The sequence below is a fragment of the Ochlerotatus camptorhynchus genome, unplaced genomic scaffold (genome assembly GCF_037179485.1).
Source record: "Ochlerotatus camptorhynchus isolate MF236.1 unplaced genomic scaffold, CSIRO-AGI_Acam_v1.1 ptg000222l, whole genome shotgun sequence".
Lineage (NCBI taxonomy): Eukaryota > Metazoa > Arthropoda > Insecta > Diptera > Culicidae > Ochlerotatus > Ochlerotatus camptorhynchus.
Window position 1 is genome coordinate 1,784,296 of NW_027040712.1, and position 20,842 is coordinate 1,805,137.

Sequence of the window (20,842 nt, forward strand, 5' to 3'; positions counted from 1 at the left end):
AAATATTCATACGTTACACATAGTTACGTTACGGCACAGTATCAATCTATGGCACATGTATAATTTTTATGCATATGTACCATTAAAATATAATGAGTTATGGGAAGATGAATCACAAAAAAAATAGGTTTTTAAATTGTCATACTTATTTATTATCATATATTGTATTTCACTTTATATTTTATACACATTACATTTGTTTACTTTTACATTTAACAAGAATAATCCATCCATTCAGAAAAAAAAAATCCCAATCATATCTGAAACATAAATTTATGTTGTATCGCATTTCCCATCGAAATTAAAATTAAGCTGATGAAGCAGAGGAAGCAACAGTAATGCATAACATTATATGCAAAATATTTATTATACAGGTTATTTCTCGTCATGCATGACATCATTTAGATGAGATTCGTTTTTTTATTTTTTGTTTTGTTAGTTAAACATTACACTTTTTTCATTATTGTAAGGAGAGTACTGAGAATGATTCGAGCTAAAAATGTGTATTTGCTTAATATAACATTGATATTTCAGTGTTACATCCACCTGATGCTGTGAGCTGAGGAGACATAAAGCTGTACCTGTCTTATTATATGTAAAATATGTATTAGTTGCATTGCAGAATATCAGCTATTTTATCCGCATAAATGTATTTTCTACATTACATATATTTACTTCATATAAATAAATACTGGGTTTGGAGGGAGCATCAGGGTATCATTTGACCTGGAACTGGACGATGGAGTGGTATGACAACCGGAGTCTAGGAGGGAGTAAACACTATCATTTTCTTTATCCTACCGATTCGATTGTGGTGGTGTGAATTCTACTTCAACAATTTCAGTGAGATTGACGCGCCCTTCTTAACAAACCATCCTGTAGGAAGCTTAATAAGTATTGCGAATTGCGTTATTCGATTTGTTGGATCGTATCGTTGGAAGGAGATTCTTAAATTTCCGTGGACTTCGCGTAAGTGTCTCTACTTACGGGTCCGCCCCTCCGTTTTGGCCCTTCATACAGCGATATTGTGAATTCAGATCGGTAGCTCAAATTGATCTTGCTATTAAGTGGAGCTGCATACAAGACAAGATCTTTGAAGGGATGGTGGCTACCTTACATACATACATACATCGGGTGACGTCAGAAAATCGATATCTTGCACCATTTTGAAATCCAGAATGGCGGCTTCCGGTTACAGAAAAACTGAGAAATACTGTCAAAAACCCCAAAATATGAGTTTTTTTTAAATTGGAGCGACGTGTAGGAACTGGAAATCGATGTCTGGTGCAATTTTTAAACTCAAGATCGCCATCTTTCGTTTACAGAAAAACTTAGAAATACTGTCAAATACCTCACAATATGGTTAGTTTTTGGAATCGGAGTGATGTGTAGAGACTGAAAATCGATATCTGACGCCATTCTTAAGTATAAGATGGGATGTGTAGGGACCCGAAATCAATACATCGATTTCAAAATCCAAGATGGCGGCTTACGGTTACAGCAAAACTGGGAAATACTGTCAAATACCCCACAATATATGTAGGTATGTATGAAATCGGGGTGACGTGAAGAGACCGGAAATCGACTCATTCTGCCATTTTAAAATCCTATATGGTGGCTTTCGGTTACAGAAAAACTGAGAAATAATGTCAAATTTCATAATATATGAGTATTTTTGGAATCAGGGTAACGTAAAGAGACTGGAAATCGATTTCTGACTCCTTTTTGAAATACAGTATGGTGGCTTCTGGTTACAGAAAAACTGGGAAATACTTTAAAATGCCCCACTATATGGGGTTTTACTGTAATCGGAGTGACTTCCGAAAATCGATGTCTTAAACTTTTTTGAAATCCAAGATGGTGGCTTCCGGTTAGAAAAAAAACTGGGAAATACTGCCAATTACCCCCACAATATGGGTATTTATGGAATCGAAGTGATGTGTACGGACCGGAAATTGATGTACAGTCAGGAATCCTTATTGCCGGATTCCTTATTGCCGGTATCCCTTATTGCCGAATCCTTATTACCGGGCTATCCGCGAATAAGGATACCCACAGCTTATGGGATTTTCAGTAATGGGGGCTGTAGTGGATAATCTCATTTGTTTCAATACATAAAGCTATACTGTCTTCGACAAAGTTGCTGTACTGGGTTAGACCAACAAGCTTGTGCCATTAGATTCAGGTTAAATTGGGAACTACGCCGCTAGAGGCGCTTCACTTTTATGCTACTTATGACAGGCGCTATAATATATGGATCATATTTCCAACATAGAATATTTCGTGATCCTGGCCATATAGAAAGTTACTGTCTTCAGCAAAGTTTTTCAGGTGACCAAGTCCTTTCGGGTGGTGGCCATATTAGTTCAGAACTCTCTCACTACGCAGCGCTAGTGTGCATGTGCAGTTCCTATATAAACTGTATCTCTAGCGCCTGGCCATATAGAAAGTTGCTGTTTTCAGCAAAGTTGTGCAGGTGATCAAGTCCATTCGGATGAAGGTCATATTAGTTCAGAACACGCTCACTACGCGGCACTAGTGTGCAAGTGAATTTCCTGTATAAGCTGTATCTCGAGAACCTGGCCATATAGAAGGTTACTGTCTTCAGCAAAAATTTTCAGATGACTAAGTCCTTTCGGATGATCGTCATATTATTTCAGAACTCTCACACTACGCGGCGCTAGTGTACACATGAACTTCCTTAATATGTAATGTCTCCAAAGCTTGTCCATATAAGATGTTGCTGTGTAATGTTAGAACAGGAACCGGAAAAGGGATGACGTGTAGAGGCCGGAAATCGATGTCAGATGCCATTTTGGCATCCAAGATGGCGGCCATCGGTTCAAGAAAAACTGTCAAATACCCAACAACATGGGTATTCTCGAATAGGAGATGACGTGTAGAGGCCGGAAATCGATGCCAGACGTCATTTTGGAATCCAAGATGGCGACCATAGGTTCAAGAAAAACTGTCAAATACCCTATAATACGGGTATTTCCAGAGAGGGAACGACGTGTAGAGGCCAGAAATCGATGCCAGACGCCATTTTGGAATCCAATATGGCGACCATCGTGTCAAGAAAAACTGTCAAATATACTACAATGTGGGAATTTCCGAAAATGGACGACGTGTAAAGGCCAGATATAGATCCCAGACGCTATTTTGGAATCCAATATGGCGGCAACATGTTTTCCATGGTCATTATAGCCGATCGAACTCCAGACGAAACTAGAACCGCACTACCGTTCATACTGGTGACAAATCTCTGATGAGACAACGAAACCTTGCCCCCAAGCTCCTCCCCTGATCCTATCCTTCGACAATGTACCTCTCTTACCTCGAGTAAGCCGCGAGTATTCGGCCCAACTCCTACTAGACATAGAATTAAGTGAATGTTGTTACAAACAAAGAACAATGAACTATCGGCTCCGTAAAGCTAACGTCATTGAGCCTTCCAAATATACGAACTAGTTAAAAAAAACATGTTTTCCATATATAAGGCTTACCAAGAATATTGCGTATAATTTATTGTGTATAGCGTATCACTGAGCAAGATCGCAACATAACGTGGAAAATTCGTCAAAACAATAAAACGCTTTTAATTGTTTTGTTTTTTCTATCGTAAACTACAGATTTATTCCTGGACCCCTCTACAGTGAATATGGTTAATATTTTCATCCACCACCTGGTGCGGCAGAAATCGAGTTAAAACTAAATCAACTATCCGAGGTCGAAAGTTTCTGCACATTGGACAGCAATGTTGAACGGAGTGCAAAAATGCACGATTTGCTAAAGGAAGTCGAGACCCATCTCACGGTGTGAAAGACCGAGAGTGAGTAGAATGCATAAAACATGACAGCGCTGGTTGGTTCTTTGTTATCGAAAGAGAAAATAAAATGTGGAATAAATCTGTAGCTTACGATAGAAAAAACAAAACAAATCAAAGCATTTTATTGTTTTGCGGAATTTTCCACGTTATGTTGCGATCTTGCTCAATGATACGCTATACACAATAAATTATACGCAATATGCTTGGTAAGCCTTATTTATGGAAAACATGTTGCCGCCATATTGGATTCCAAAATAGCGTCTGGAATGTATATCTGACCTTTACACGTCGTTTCTTTTCGGAAATTCCCACATTCCCACTATATTTGACAGTTTTTCTTAAAACCGATGGCCGCCATCTTGGTTTTTAAAATGGCGTCTGGTATCGGTTTCCGGCCTCTACACGTCCGGAAATACCCGTATTATAGGGTATTTGACAGTTTTTCTTGACCCGATGACCGCCATCTTGGATTCCAAAATGACGTCTGGCAACGATTTCCGGCCTCTACACGTCATCCCCTTTCCAAAAATATCCATATTGTACGGTATTTGACAGTTTTTCTTGAACCGATGGCCGCCATCTTGGATGCCAAAATGGCATCTGACATCGATTTCCGGTTCTTGTTCTCACATTGCACAGCAACATCTTATATGGACAATTTTTGGAGTCATAACATATTAAGGAAGTTCATGTGCACACTAGCGCCGCGTAGTGTGAGAGTTCTGAAATAACATGACCATCATCCGAAAGGACTTAGTCACCTGAACAACTTTGCTCAAAACAGTAACCTTCTATATGGCCAGGTGCTCGAGATACAGCTTATACAGGAAATTCACTTGCACACTAGCGCCTCGTAGTGAGAGAGTTCTGAACTAATAAGGCCACCATTCAAAAGGACTTGATCACCTGCACAACTTTGCTGAAAACAGCAACTTTCTGTATGGCCAGGCTCTCGAGATACAGTTTATATAGGAATTGCACATGCACACTAGCGCTGCGTAGTGAGAGAGTTCTGAACTAATAAGCCCACTATTCAAAAGAACTTGATCACCTGCACAACTTTGCTTAAAACAGCAACTTTCTATATGGCCAGGCTCTCGAGATACAGTTTATATAGGAATTGCACATGCACACTAGCGCTGCGTAGTGAGAGAGTTCTGAACTAATATGGCCACCATCCAAAAGGACTTGATCACCTGCACAACTTTGCTGAAAACAGCAACTTTTTATATGGCCAGGCTCTCGAGATACAGTTTATATAGGAATTTCACATGCACACTAGCGCTGCGTAGTGAGAGAGTTCTGAACTAATATGGCCACCATCCGAAAGGACTTGGTCACCTGAACAACTTTGCTGAAGACAGTAACTTTCTATATGGTCAGGATCACGAAATATTCTATGTTGGAAATATGATCCATATATTATAGCGCCCGTCATAAGTAACATAAAAGTGAAGCGCCTCTAGCGGCGTAGTTCCCAATTTAACCTGAATCCAATGGCACAGGCTTGTTGGTCTAACCCAGTACAGCAACTTTGTCGAAGACAGTATAGCTTTATGTATTGAAACAAATGAGATAATCCACTACAGCCCCCATTAGTGAAAATCCCATAAGCTGTGGGTATCCTTATTCGCGGTTCCTTATTCACGCCCCCGTTACCCCGGCAATAAGGATTCCTGACTGTATTACGCCATTTTTAATTAAAGTTTGACAGATAAAATGAGGGGTTCGTGGATGGATTTTCTAGTCCTAGAGTTACCTCTATGATTAAACTGCGAATGTTTGGAACAAATTAGAAACTTCCGTATAATTCAACAGAGCGAGCAAAAACCAAACTGTACTGCTTGACGTTCAGCCAAATAATGACCTGACATTAGACTAGGTTATTTTAAAATCAGTATTAGAATGAAAATTGAAAAAAAAAACTGGTCAGTTAAGATACTACTGTGCTTGGAAATACGCGTAGATTCATCTACCGTTTGCTTTAAATTGAAACAAAATCATCTAGATGGTTCAAATAATTCGAATTATAATTGTCACGCCAATTAATATTAAAATTACTTATATATTTAATTTACTAGAGTCAAGGAATGTCTCGTGCCAGTTCTCTGAAACTTCAACAAAATGCTGGTCACTAGAACTGGGAGAATGATACAAAACACTATAATTACCCATCTTCATGCCACGTACAACTGTAATCCCCAAGAACTAGTTACCATCGATAATTTCTATGCTAAGGTCGAATTGAACTGATTCTTTGACATAAATACCGACACCGCCAGCATGTCTAGAATGTGATAAACAAGCAGCAACAATAACGAACCACCTTTGCGTTCGGACGCGCTTTAGCAGCGCTCTTGTATATACTTTTAAATATCCAACAATTTTTTATCATATTTTAAAAACTGACCCGCGCGAACTCCGTGTTTATTTTATTTTAAACGTTTTTTTTATCATCCGACGCGAGTGCAATGAAGTGCGGAATAGTGAATTGCGTGCAAAAAGACAATCGCTTTCTATGGCGCTGCCATGGCACCTGCAACCGGACCTTTCACGCAGGTTGTGTTGGTGCACAGCGAAATCATGAAGACATTCTTCGGACCTTCATGCTGCCTTTGTGCCAAGACTGCCAGGATAAGTTCATAAAGTAACTTAATCTGAAGGAACTGTCTACAACATTGAATGGCATCAAAGAAAACATTGGCAATACTTTGGAAGCAAATCACAAATTGCTTACTAACTTCAAAAACCTCAGTGCGACGCATGACGCAGTGCTTGAACACATTGAAGAAATGCTTGACAATATTAAGCGTAGCATGTCGACCGTCACCAGCAGCAACAAACTTATTGCGGTTGAAATGAAAAATGCAATTTCATCAATTCTGGACACACCTTCGGCGGACACCTGCACAGCTGTAAAAGCGGCAGCCAAATCAGCGGCAACAGCAGCAGTAGCGGCAATAACAACAACAACAACGCACTCAATTAACCAACTACCTGCAATAATTTCCACACTCAAGAATGAGTTAGCGGACTCCCAAAGTACTCTAGCATGTGAAATAAAATCTCACATAGAAGAAATGGCAAAATCTCTTTCAACACCAGCCGTCATCATTTCCAAGAATTACACAATTGACGAACCAGCCCCCAGCTGGCGAATCTTGGGAAATAAAAAAGTATGGAAGCGTGACTGGACAGAATATGACGCCAAGCAACATTCCCGCCGTCTCCAGGAAAAAAACGAGGAAAAAGCCAGACTTAGGCGCAAAAAACGAGAAAAGAAACCAGGTAACAACCCCCACAACAATACCAACAAAAACAGCGGCAGTAACAACTACACTATTGGCAATAACAACAACAACAACAACAACAACAACAACAACAACAACAACAACAACAACAACAACAACAACAACAACAACAAAAACAACAACAACAACAACAACAGCAACAACAACAACTACAACTACAACAATAACAACAACAACAGCAATAACAACAACATCAACAACAACAGGACCCGAAGCAGCCATCTCTACAACAGCACTGCATTACCTTTGGATAAAGAACTTTTGGCTGCTGCACGAATACAATTTTCTCGGCCACCCAAAGAAAGCGGACTAAATTTCATTAATTTCGAAAAAGGGGAAACTATTAACCCTTATCGAACTGAAAAACCAACTGAGCGAGAACACCCTCCTCTTCTCGACCCCATGCGTCCGCCAATAGTGAGACTTACTGAACAGTCCGTAACTGGCGACCAACGCTTCCTGAAGGCGCGTCTAAGGGACCCGAAAATTATGGACATTGTTCGGACCTACCTCTCCTTCCTGCATGACCAGCCATCATCAACATGTATTCGCGGAATCACCAAAACCAGTGCTATTCTAATGCTAGCAGCTGAAGGACTACCAAAAGACAGAAATCTCCTGCACGAAATTTTCCTGGACGTCCATGAAGAACTTGGAATTACTCGAAACGACGCCTTGGCAGACCTGCAATGCTACCGTACATTCCTGTCCAGTGAACGCACGCAACGGCTACAATCTACTAGGGAGGCCGCCCTCAAATTTTACAATCCTGTAAATTTTCAACGCCGCTGACGCACCTTGAGGAAGACTCATTATTTCTATATAACGATGCTCGGCATGAGACTGAGGTAACTAATAATAACAATGACCATACTTTATCAACCGACGTATTTCCAACAATTTCTTCACACAGAAAGAATGCGACTGAAATTTTGATTTACTGTCAAAATTTCAATCGCATGAAAAGCCCAGCTAAAATGAAGGAAATTTATCAACATTTATTATGCTCATCCTTTTCGGTCATTTTGGCAACTGAAACAAGCTGGGACGAAAGCGTAAAAAGTGAAGAAATCTTTGGAAATGCTTTTAATGTATTCAGAGATGACAGAAATGTTCATGCAACACAGAAGAAGTCAGGTGGTGGAGTTCTTATAGCTCTTTCGGCCAATTTTAACTCAGAAATTATCTTTACACCAAAATTTACAGAATTTGAGCATATTTGGGTGAAATCACACATAGCCGGTGAAACGCACGTGTTCGCCTCAGTGTATTTTCCACCAGACCATGCTCATAAAAGCACTTATGAAGCCTTCTTTCAAAGTGCTGAACAAATTCTATCTGACCTTCCTCCTGAGGTTAAAGTTCACATCTATGGAGACTTTAATCAACGCCATGCTGACTTCATTCTGGACTCTGAAAATGAATGTATCTTACTCCCAGTCGTTGGGGATAATGAAACATTGCAGTTCATTTTTGACAAAACTGCTAATTTAGGACTGAACCAAATTAACCACATCAAAAACCAACAAAATTGCTATTTGGACTTTTTACTAACGAATATTTATGAAGATTTCTGTGTGACCGAATCATTAAATCCACTGTGGAAAAATGAAGCGTTTCACACAGCAATCGAATATTCTTTATTTATGCATGAAAACCAAAGACCCAACGACTGCGAATACGAAGAAGTCTTTGAATACAAATTAGCAGACTACGAAAAAATAAAATTTAAATTAAACAGTGTCAATTGGCAATTGATTTTAAGGAATGTAGGAAATGTCGAAATTGGTATAGACGTGTTCTACAAAATTTTAACAGAAATAATTTCGGAAGAAATACCTTTGAAGAAAAAAAGACGTAACAGAAACACACAAAATCCAGTCTGGTTTAACAGACAAATAAAAAACTTGAAAAATCGGAAGCAAAAAGCACATAAAATTTATAAAAAACACAATAGTAGTAATAATTTATTAATTTATTTGGATCTATGCGATCAACTGAATTTAGCTATCAGTACTGCATTTGAAGAATATAATGCAAAAACTGAACGTGAAATAAAGTCCTGTCCGAAGAACTTCTTTAATTACGTAAAAACGAAATTAAAATCTGACAATTTTCCTTCAATAATGCATCTAGACGAAAATGTCGGTGATAGTTCGGAAAAAAACTGTAATCTATTCGCAAAATTTTTTCAAGAAATTTATACGACATTTTCTGAAGAAGATCGTGACCGCGATTATTTTGCATTTTATCCAGAATTTTCAAGGGACATTGGCCTCAATCAACTTCAAGTGCAGGACATTTTGCAGGCTTTAAAAAATTTAGATGCCTCAAAAGGTTCTGGACCTGACGGAATTCCTCCAGTATTTATTAAATGTCTAGCAATGGAACTCACTGCTCCATTGTTTTGGCTTTTTAATATGTCCCTAGAATCCGGAACCTTCCCTAAAATTTGGAAAAGCTCATTTCTAGTACCTATCTTTAAATCTGGTCGAAAATCTGACGTACGTAATTATCGTGGTATAGCCATTATCTCTTGCATTCCTAAGCTTTTCGAGTCAATTATCAACGAAAAATTATTTCTCCAAATCAAAAATAGAATTACTGACATGCAACACGGCTTTTTCAAGGGTCGTTCGACCTCGACCAACTTACTTGAATTTATAGACTATTCATTGAATGCAATGGATAATGGAAACCACGTAGAAGCTCTCTATACAGACTTTAGCAAGGCATTTGACCGCATTGACATACCAATGTTACTCTTTAAACTGCAAAAAATTGGAATTAAGTCAGGGCTCCTGAAATGGCTTGAATCATATTTAACTAACCGCCAACAAATAATTAAATTCAACGGAAAGAAATCGAGCCCAATTCAAGTCACTTCAGGCGTCCCCCAAGGCTCTCATTTGGGACCTCTCCTTTTTATTCTATACGTAAACGACATTTCTTTCATTCTCAAAAAACTTAAATGTCTTATTTATGCCGACGACATGAAGCTCTTTTTAGAAATAAGAAATGAAGAAGACATCAATATATTCCGGAATGAAATACACATATTCTACATATGGTGCAAAAAAAGTCTACTAGAATTGAATGTAAAAAAATGTAACTTAATATCATTTAGCAGGAAAAGAACAACTTCAAATATTTCAATTGCACTAGGAAATCAAAATGTAGAAAAATGTGAAAGAGTTAGGGATTTAGGAATTATCTTAGACTCTAAGCTAACTTTCATAGACCATTACAACACAATTATTCACAGGGCAAATAACATGCTAGGCTTTATCAAGCGCTTTTGCTATAACTTTCAGGACCCTTACACAATTAAAACACTATATATTGCCTATGTGAGGTCAATACTGGAATATTGCAGTATTGTATGGTCTCCATTTTCAATCACGCACGAAGAAAGATTAGAATCAGTACAAAAACAATTTCTATTATACGCTCTTCGTAAATTAGGTTGGACTTCATTTCCTCTTCCATCATATGAAGCACGCTGCATGCTTATAAACATACAAACATTAAAAGAGCGTCGTGAATATGCAATGGTTTCATTTGTAAATGATATCGTTTCGCAGCGAATTGACTCAACAGAACTTTTATCAAAATTAAACTTCCATGCACCCACTCGGCAACTCCGAAATCGAAATTTATTTGCCATAAAACATCATCGCACAAATTATGCAAAATATGGGCCATTAAACCGCATGATGGCCTCTTACAATAAACACTGCGAAACCATTGACTTTACAATGTCTCGGCATAAACTAAAGCAATATTTTTATTCCATAAGAAATAACAACTCATAAAAGAAAAGACAAGAAAGCTGACACTACTTTTTTATATAAATATATATTTAAGAAAACAAAACTGTATTAATTGTACTAGTCTACGTTGGTTGACGAAATAAATAAATAAAATAAATAAAATAAATACATCCCGGAATACTAAACTGATCAAAAGCTTATATTTCTACAATATGAGTTTCAGCTAATAACCCTAAAAGAGTACGTTTTTCCTCAACAATCTGACGAAATCCCACGTTGTTTGTTGACAACCCCGCAATATTCAAAGACAAAAAATCGAATTGATTCGTATTGCTGAAACTTGGTTGCTATATATTTAAACGCAAGTAACTTTTTTACTGATGAAAATATTTTTCATAGAGTAAACATTCAGAGCTAAATGTGACATGGTTGACGTCCAAGTTCATTTTACGTTCTTTATTCATTTTCAAACAACTAACACATTTCAATCAAGTTTACGTACACTCTGACATTTTGTGTTCTTGGCTGCACCTAGAGCATCTCTCACAATTTTTACAATCTATGCTCTTATGCCCAAATTCTCCACATTTGAAGCATCTCAACACATTAATCGCGGAAGCTATCGAGCACTGATCAAACCCTACTTTTTTGCGCACAAAACAAACATTTATTCGTATCGACATCGACTTCAATCACAACCCTAAGCTTGTTGTACTTACTTTTACATCATAAATAGTGATGTCTTCATTTTGACTTTTTAAGTAGACATCGATCATGCCCATTATTTTCAATCTTGGCACCGAAGTGGGAACAGCAGCACTATATTTTTCACCCAGATTGCTTTCAATACCATTTTTCACATCATTTAGATTAGCTCCTGTTGCACACTCAACAATAATAGTGTCATCTCTACCATTCCTAAAATAACTGATTTTGTGTGTTTTTGGATCTAACTGTGTTTTCAAAAAGTTACGAGTATCTTCGCAAGCTTGTTTGGACTCTTTTGGTTTAATAACAATGACCGGACGAGTCTAACGGGTTGTAACTGTTGCTGATTTTCTGATTACTAAAACAACTATATATTTTTTCAACATCCGCAAAATTCGCATTATCTTGAAAAATATCATCATCATTATCACTATTTTGTATTTTCATTTTTTGCGTCTGGTAGTTTGGTTCGATTCCGACTGAATCGTCTTAGATACACTACGCTGATCATCCGTTGCAGCTTATTGTTTTTCCGTATTAATTTTAAAAATTGAACTTGTCATAGTGTCCAATTTCTTACAAATAGGGGAGATGTCGGCTTCGGCAATACCTTAACCTATTATCGTCAGGGGTAAACAAAGTCGTAGAGCATGTTACAAACAAAGAACAATGAATTATCGGCTTCGTAAAGCTAACGCGTTTGAGCCTTACAAATAAACGAACTAGATAAAAAAATCCTAGAGCACTCAAATTTGGCCAAAAGATGATCTGAAACACAATGTATCCAAATGCCGAAATTGAGCTCTCATGACGATAATAGATTAAGGTATTGCCAAAGCCAACATTTCCCCTATGTGTTTTAAGTAGACAATTTACATTTTGCTTAATTTCTTCCTTCCCGCCTTTTAACATGATGTCCATCTGAACCGCAACGTCGTTTCGTATGGCAGTGATTGTTTGGGCCTAGGCTTGGCCCTTGATGATGGAAGAATGCAGCTTGCTGTCTTGTGGCTGGATTTGCGATTTGTTTGTCCGCAGACAAACGGCTCATGGGTGGACCACTCAAACAAACTACAGACAACTGATGTGGACTGTATTTGTAAAACCACTTGCTTCTGGATGTGATCGGATGGATGAGAAAAACACTGATTTACACTAAACTAAAACTATATTTGCGCATTTAGAACTTGTGTATAAACATCAATGGTTGAAATGAAACTGATCTCTCTAGTTGGGTTTGCGTCGGTTTTTGTAGGTATTCCTCCTTCTATGTACTTTACGTAGACGATGCCTCATATTTACTTTTGTGCCGTGTGCAATGATGAGCAGCGCATTGTGTACAAAAGCAGGTACATAACAGATTCTCTCTGATTCATCCCGTTCGTTCGTCGCACTGTTGCCACGATGTGTGATTTCTACCTGCTACAGAAGACTTCGTTTGTGTTTGGGGATAGGGTTACGAATTTATTTTGCTGAGCGTTATTGGTGCTGGACTGAAGCGCTAACATACTCCCCCGGGCTGGGATGAATTCCCAGAGTCTTTCGGATGTCCTGAAGTATTGGTAGATCCGTTGTCCTCAATCGGAAGAACTGATAGCTTGCATGTGGGACGTCTTAGAATTGAATCTCCTACCTTGATATCTGCTGTTCTCACTAATCCATCAGGTCCAGGATAGGTGTGCACAACACGTCCCAGTTTCCAGGATTGTGGCGGAGAATCCTTATCTTCTAAGATTATCATCATTCCGGGTTGGATGTTCGGAGATACCATACGATTCTTTCCTCTCGGTTGAAGACCTAGAAGGTAGTCTCGCTTCCATACCTTCCAGAATTGATCTCGTAGATGTTGCAGGTATTGCCATCGTGAAAGTCTATTGATGGCTACTTCCTCGGAAGAAGGCTGTGGGACTGCAGTCAGTGGACGACCAATCAAAAAATGTCCCGGTGTAAGGACCTCTGGATCAGCTGGATTAGTTGACTGTGTGAACAATGGTCTAGAGTTTAGCACAGCTTCTACTTGACTTAGGACCGTTGCATACTCCTCAAAAGTAAGCAAAGAGTGTTTCAGGATGCGCTTAAGATGGAACTTGGTGCTCTTTACTGCAGCTTCCCATAAACCACCGAAGTTGGGAGCCTCAGGAGGAATGAAACTCCAGGAAATCTCTCTCGGTTGACAGTATTCAGCTATCTGGCTGGTGGTGTTCCGGTCATTGAATAGCAGGAACAACTCGTGAAGTTCGGACTTCGCTCCTTTAAAGTTGGATCCATTGTCGGAGTGGATCTCTCGTGGTAGTCCTCGTCGGCTGACGAAACGATGAAGTGCTGCCAAAAATGCCTCGGTTGTCATATTTGACACAAGCTCCAGATGAATGGCCTTAGTTGTCATGCACACAAATACTGCAAAATATGCTTTAATGGATTGAGGCTTACGGATACCTTGCTTCACCAGAACTGGTCCTGCATAATCCACACCAGTAACCTCGAATGGGTGCGATGGTGAAACTCTACAGGATGGAAGTTGACCCATCAGTTGGCTTGATCCTTTCGGTCTTGTACGGAAACAGGTGACACAAGTCCTAGTTATCTTGCGTACAGAAGATCGCCCATCAAGCAACCAAAACTTCGCCCGTAAGCTTGCAAGTAGCAAAGATGGTCCAGCATGAAGATTCTCATAGTGGTAGGCTCGAATTATCATGTCAGTGATGGGATGCTTTGGGAGAACCATTTGATGCTGACTATCAATTGGAAGTTTGGATTGTTGCAGTCTGCCTCCTACTCGTAGAAGACCGCCCTCGTAAAAAGGTAACAACATGCTCATCCGTTTGCTTGGTTCGTCGTTTTGGATATGCACAATTTCATCAGCGAGAACCTCGTGTTGCACTACCTTGACGATGAGGTTTAATGCCAATCGAAGCTCGTCGATAGTGGGATGAGGCTGATACTTCCGCTGAATGGTGTTCTTTTTTCTGCAGTTGTTGATGAAGCGTAGAACGTATGCAACAACTCGTTGCAATTTGCGGAACGAGCTGAACTTGGAAAACAATTGAAGCTCATCTTGGTTGTAAGCGACGGCTGCTACTATCTTGATCTGCTTCAATTCAGGAATGTTGCTTTCTGGTAACTCATCGGGTGTGTCAACTTGATAGTCCACGACTCGTAGAAATTCTGGACCATTCCACCATAAATCATTGTTTTTCAATGCTGCTGGAAGCTGGCCACGTGATACAGTGTCAGCCGGGTTGTCCTTGGATGGCACGTAATTCCATGTAAAATTGCCCGTCTCTTGGAGAATACCAGCTACTCGGTTTCGAACAAACACTTGAAGCGTGCCCAAAGGCCTTTTGAGCCACGCCAAAACAATTTGGTTGTCTGACCAAAGTATAACCTCTCGGAATTGGAGCTTGGATGAACAGAGAACTTTGATGATGAGCTTGGACAGTAGCCTGGCAGCGAGTAGTTCCTTGCGTGGAATACTCAATTCTTTAATCGGAGCAACTTTGGATTTGCTACACCAAAGCCTCAGCATGGCAGTGTTATCCGAATAGATATTTCGGACGTAAACAGCAGCGCCATACGCAACGGTAGAAGCGTCACAAAATCCGTGAAGTTCAATAGCAACAGAATCTGAGAGAAAAACGTTACGTGGTATTCTAATCTCACTCACCTGAGGCAGAGATTGATGGAATCGTTGCCAGGAAATAAGTAGATCTCCGTCGAGGTTTTCATCCCAAGAAATACCAGCAACCCAGAGCTGTTGCATCAACAATTTCGCAATTACTACCACCGGTGAAAGGAGTCCGAGTGGGTCAAAAAGTTTCCCTATTTCGGATAGCACTCGACGCTTGGTGATAATTTCCTCAGCAGATTGGATAGTATGGAAGCGGAACTCATCTTCTCCGGGACTCCAAATCATTCCCAGGGCTTTAACTACTCCATCGTTGGATGAGGGGTCGAGATGCACCAACTTTTCCCGATCGCAATCAGGAATATGTTTTAACACAGTTGGATCGTTGGAACACCACTTATGGACGGGAAATCCTCCGTGTTGCAGCAGGCCTTGGATTTGGTTGATGCAATCAATCGCTTCTTCTGCGCTGTCAGTGCCAGATAGGATGTCGTCGACGTAACAATCTTCCAGGATTATTTGAGCTGCCATTGGGAATGCGGCACCTTCATCCTTACACAGCTGAACCAGGCACCGGGTGGCCAGAAATGGAGCGGATGCAGTACCATACGTGACTGTCGTCAATTCAAATACGCGCAGAGGATCAGCTGAGTTGGTTCTCCAAAAAATGCGAAGGAAGCACGTCTGGAACGGAACAATCCAAATTTGCCGATACATTTTCGTCACGTCGGCCGTGAAGACGATTTTGTGCTGGCGGAATCGGATGTGGATCTCGAGCAGGTCACTTTGCACAGTCGGTCCGACTTGCAATGATTCATTCAGCGAAATTTGCGATGGATGTGATTTCGCCGAGGCATCGAATACCACTCTCAGTTTGGTACTGGTACTCAATGGACGTATGATAGCATGGTGAGGCATGTAGTAACGACGTTGATCGGGTAAATCGTCCATCTCGTTGATTTCTTTGCAATGTCCCATGGATTCGTACTCTTCAATGAACTTGGTGTACTCCGACTTTAACTCTGGATCTCTTTTCAGGCGCTTTTCCAGTGACAGAAATCGTCGGAGAGCAAGCGAACGGTTGTCATCAAGCTCGGCTACTGCTTCACGAAAGGGAAGCTGGACGATATACTTCCCTGATTTGTCTCTGCTATAGGTGGAAAGGAACAATGCTTCGCACTCTTCCTGTTCGCTTCCAGGAGACGATTCCGACTGGACTTCCTCCAGCTCCCAGAACCGTTGGATCGTTTCGTGGACTTGGTCAACCGTTGCAGAATGTGCATACTGCTGACCGGTAATGGAATCTCCTACATCTCCCGCGACTACCCATCCAAAGTGGGTCTCTCGAAGATCTGGCAGGTCATCGGCCATTTGGAAGAATCCCGACTTTAGTAAACGGAAGAACTTTGATACACCGATAAGCATGTCAATATGGTTTGGCGTATGAAACTGCGGATCGGCCATTTGGAAACCAGCTGGTATTGGCCACGATGATGTATCGATCTTTGTTGACGGAATCACTCCTGTTACCTTGGGAACGACCAAGCATTCGATCTCCATGGTGAAATTGTTTATCCTGGATTGAACTTCGGCGAGGATGATGTCTCTGGCGTACGTTTTTGATGCTCCTATGCCAGTGATAGGGATACACACCGGCTTTCGTTCCAGACCTAAACGGTTAACCATTGATTCGGAAATTAAATTTACCTGGGAACCGTTGTCCAGAAGGGTGCGACATGGAATAACTCCTCCGTTGCGATCTCGCACATTGACAACGGCTGTAAGAAGCATGACAGTCTTTACTGCCTGGGAATGGTTGCACGCTGGCAGCTTACTGCCGGATGGTTCACTACTGGACGAGGAAGATACTTCACTAGATCCGGATGCCATCGGCGGCGTGATGGCTGGTTGACTTGCAGAATTTCTTTGTGCTGCTACATCCTGCATCGGAGACTCTTCGTGCAACATGGTATGATGTTTCTTCTGGCACTTGAAACACGTCTTATTGGAGTTGCATTCTGTCGATCGGTGTCCAACTCGGAGGCAGTTAAAGCAGATGTTTTTCTCTCTCACCAGCGCAAACCTCTGGCTGATCGATAAATTCTTGAACGATGGACACTTGTAGGTGAAGTGATTGCTGCTGCAGAAGTCACACCGAAGTTCTTGTTGCGTCGGTGTTGTAGCTGCGTTGGCTTTTTGGAACGATGGCTTGTACGTTATTGGCTTAAGATTGACACGTTGTTGCTTGGGTTGAGCCTCGCTGTGTGGTGCTTGGATTTGGCACCGCTCTAGGACGGAGACACGGTGCTTCAGGAATGTAATGGTTTCGTCGTAGGTAGGCATCACTCCTCGCTTGACTGTAGACTCCCAATGCATCTTGGTTTCGTCATCCAGCGCTCCAGCCAGAATGTACACCAAAATCTGCTCTGAAACTCCAGTAAGTTCTTGACCCAGGAACTTGAGATTCTCCACATGGCTGATAAAAGACTCGACGAGCATTCGTAAATCGTCGTAGTTCTCCTTGAACAGTTTCTTCACGTTGATGAGGCCTCCAATGTGTAGATGAACAATACGCCTCTTGTCTTCGAAGCGTTCCTCGAGCAGTTGCCATGCCCGTTCGTAATTACCGTCACTGATAGTCTTCGCATCTATTATGTCCGTGGCGTCTCCGATCAATGCTTTTTCGAGGTGGTACAGCTTTATGCGACTGGATTCGTTCGTTCGGTCCACTACATCCCGGAACATAATCTTGAATCTCTCCCAGTGTTCATATTTTCCATCGAACGTAGGTATGACACGTGGAAGTGGCTGCTGGACAATCAACGGCTGCTGATTGACAATGTGCTGTGGCGGATCAACTGGTGGTTTGGAGATTTTTTCAAGCCAGGTTTCGAGAAAAATTGAAACTCCGTCGTGAAGGTCCTCGAATTGTAGGTAGCAATGGTCGTGTTCCTTTCTTTTGGATGCAGAAATATTCTCGATGATTCGCTGATGATTGGTGGTGAACTCGGCGTATGCGGCTTCTAACTTCTTTATATACATTTTCACTTGCGGAAGAGTGAGCTCGATTTGCTCCACTCTGGCATTTTGCAAAACGGAGTTAATCCTGGTGACCTTTGCTTGCGCCATATCACGGAGGTGGATAAGCGCATCGACGTCTTCATCACTATCGTTATCATTGTTGTTATTTTGATTTTTCACTGGGGTTCTTTTCGGTGGCATTTTGTCTGTTTATCACTTATTAAGGCCTCACACGCAGAATAGGCCTGATTGTCTTATTCTTTCGTGTTCACTTTTCACTCTTTCACAACCAATAATCTCACCAGAAGCGACGGTGGCAGCAGGAACGATCCGGCTCGAAGGACCAATGTTTGGGCCTAGGCTTGGCCCTTGATGATGGAAGAATGCAGCTTGCTGTCTTGTGGCTGGATTTGCGATTTGTTTGTCCGCAGACAAACGGCTCATGGGTGGACCACTCAAACAAACTACAGACAACTGATGTGGACTGTATTTGTAAAACCACTTGCTTCTGGATGTGATCGGATGGATGAGAAAAACACTGATTTACACTAAACTAAAACTATATTTGCGCATTTAGAACTTGTGTATAAACATCAATGGTTGAAATGAAACTGATCTCTCTAGTTGGGTTTGCGTCGGTTTTTGTAGGTATTCCTCCTTCTATGTACTTTACGTAGACGATGCCTCATATTTACTTTTGTGCCGTGTGCAATGATGAGCAGCGCATTGTGTACAAAAGCAGGTACATAACAGATTCTCTCTGATTCATCCCGTTCGTTCGTCGCACTGTTGCCACGATGTGTGATTTCTACCTGCTACAGAAGACTTCGTTTGTGTTTGGGGATAGGGTTACGAATTTATTTTGCTGAGCGTTATTGGTGCTGGACTGAAGCGCTAACAGTGATTGAGTCTGCAACAGAAGACAATTGCTTTATTGCTTTGCCAATCATTTGAGCATCCAAAACCCCAACGTTCTGCACGTTACAACACTAACCTGATAGACAGTTATCACACTTGAAAAAAAAACATTTGTGCTCTTTGCTATTAGTATCGCTGCAGTCTTAGTGAGTGTTGCACAATTGTTGCCATATTACAAGGCCAAATTAAAAGCGAACACTATTAGGAGCAAACATGTACATAGGAGAATAACACAAAATATATTTTTCACGCCATACCTCACTATACAAAATCAAAGCGCCCCGGGAAAAATGTAAAATCAAGCGAGAACGAGCTGCTGGGGCAACCGTTCTCCTACTTAACCTGTTGAAAAAACACACGGCACTATTTCACGCGAAATTGTGTGTTTATTATCACAGCACATACAATGAATTATCGGCTCCGTAAAGCTATCGTGATTGAGCCTTCCAAATAAAGAAACTAGATAAAAAAAATTATCATAGCACAACTCAACAAAAAATACTACTTGTCATTGCCATCAGAAGTGACGTTTTCGATCTACAATTTATTAAAAATGAGAAAGTCGCCATTTTGAAAAAAATGCAAAATGATGAATCTACCATTGTGGAGATTTTTAAGGGAGTCAAAATGGCCGAATTTTAGCAATTTTGCAAAGTTTCATGCAAATCAGAGAAGGTCGAGTCTGAAATTCAATTTTGGTTTTGCTGTTTGGGCTGAAAGTGTTCTATGTGTTCCTATTGTGGTGTGTTCCAACAATTCCAACATATTCTCCTCAGAGGGGGAAAGAGAGCTATAAGGAATTTGGCCCATCAGGAGCTCCCCCCACTCTTGAGTTGCTCTAAGGCCACGCACAGTGGTCCAGAACTGTAAAAAACGGGCAAAAGTCAATATCTCGAGAATCTTGCATTTTAGACTAGCATCTGGATATGAAAAGCTTCTTGGTTTTACATCGACAGATTAATGATTAATCACATAGAATTGATTGAATACTATAGCACACTGCTGCTTAAAATATATAATGTTTTGTCCTTTAATTACGCTTTACTACCACATCTCACGACAAAACCAATAGGAATAGAACTGGTTAAGCGTGTTTTCTTCAAAACAATCAAAATTTCTTGCAGAAACATGCAAAAACATGAATAAGATGTGAATTAATGCATGATATGGGTTGTTTGTTTTTATGGAAAACACCTTAAAAGTAATTGTTTCTTGCATACAATATTCTCATAAAATAATCTGATTCAAACTGCATGATAAACTGAAACCCGAGAATAGAATAGCATTTTTTAAATATCAAAGATATTTAACAAAATTGCGCTGAAAAAGAAAAAAACAGTTCAAAATCAGACTAAAATTTTGAAATAGAAGTGAAAACCTTGAAAAAGTAATTGAAATGCTAAACTAGGAAGATTTATAGGTAGATTCATACTGACGAAGTAATAACAAAAAATAAATAGAAATGCACCTCAAACGATGCCATAAAACATCAATTTTCAGTCCCTACACGTCACACCGATTTCAAAAATATCCATATTGTTGGGTATTCAACAGTATTTCCAAGTTTTCCTGTAACCAGAAGTCACCATCTGTGATTTCAAAATGACGTCAGAAAACGAATTCCAGTCCCTACACGTCACCCGGATTCGAAAAATAC

The 20,842-nt window shown here is 40.4% G+C and overlaps 1 protein-coding gene across 1 annotated transcript; it reads right to left on the reverse strand.

Annotated features, from left to right (window-relative positions):
- Window positions 1-1,966: 1,966 nt before the first annotated feature.
- LOC135703790 (uncharacterized) lies at window positions 1,967-18,468 on the reverse strand. Its single transcript, XM_065225115.1, has 2 exons — window positions 15,286-18,468; window positions 1,967-2,032 (listed from the first exon to the last, which is right to left on the reverse strand). The coding sequence occupies exons 1-2, from the start codon at window positions 18,466-18,468 to the stop codon at window positions 1,967-1,969; spliced, it is 3,249 nt and encodes a 1,082-aa protein (XP_065081187.1).
- Window positions 18,469-20,842: the final 2,374 nt, after the last annotated feature.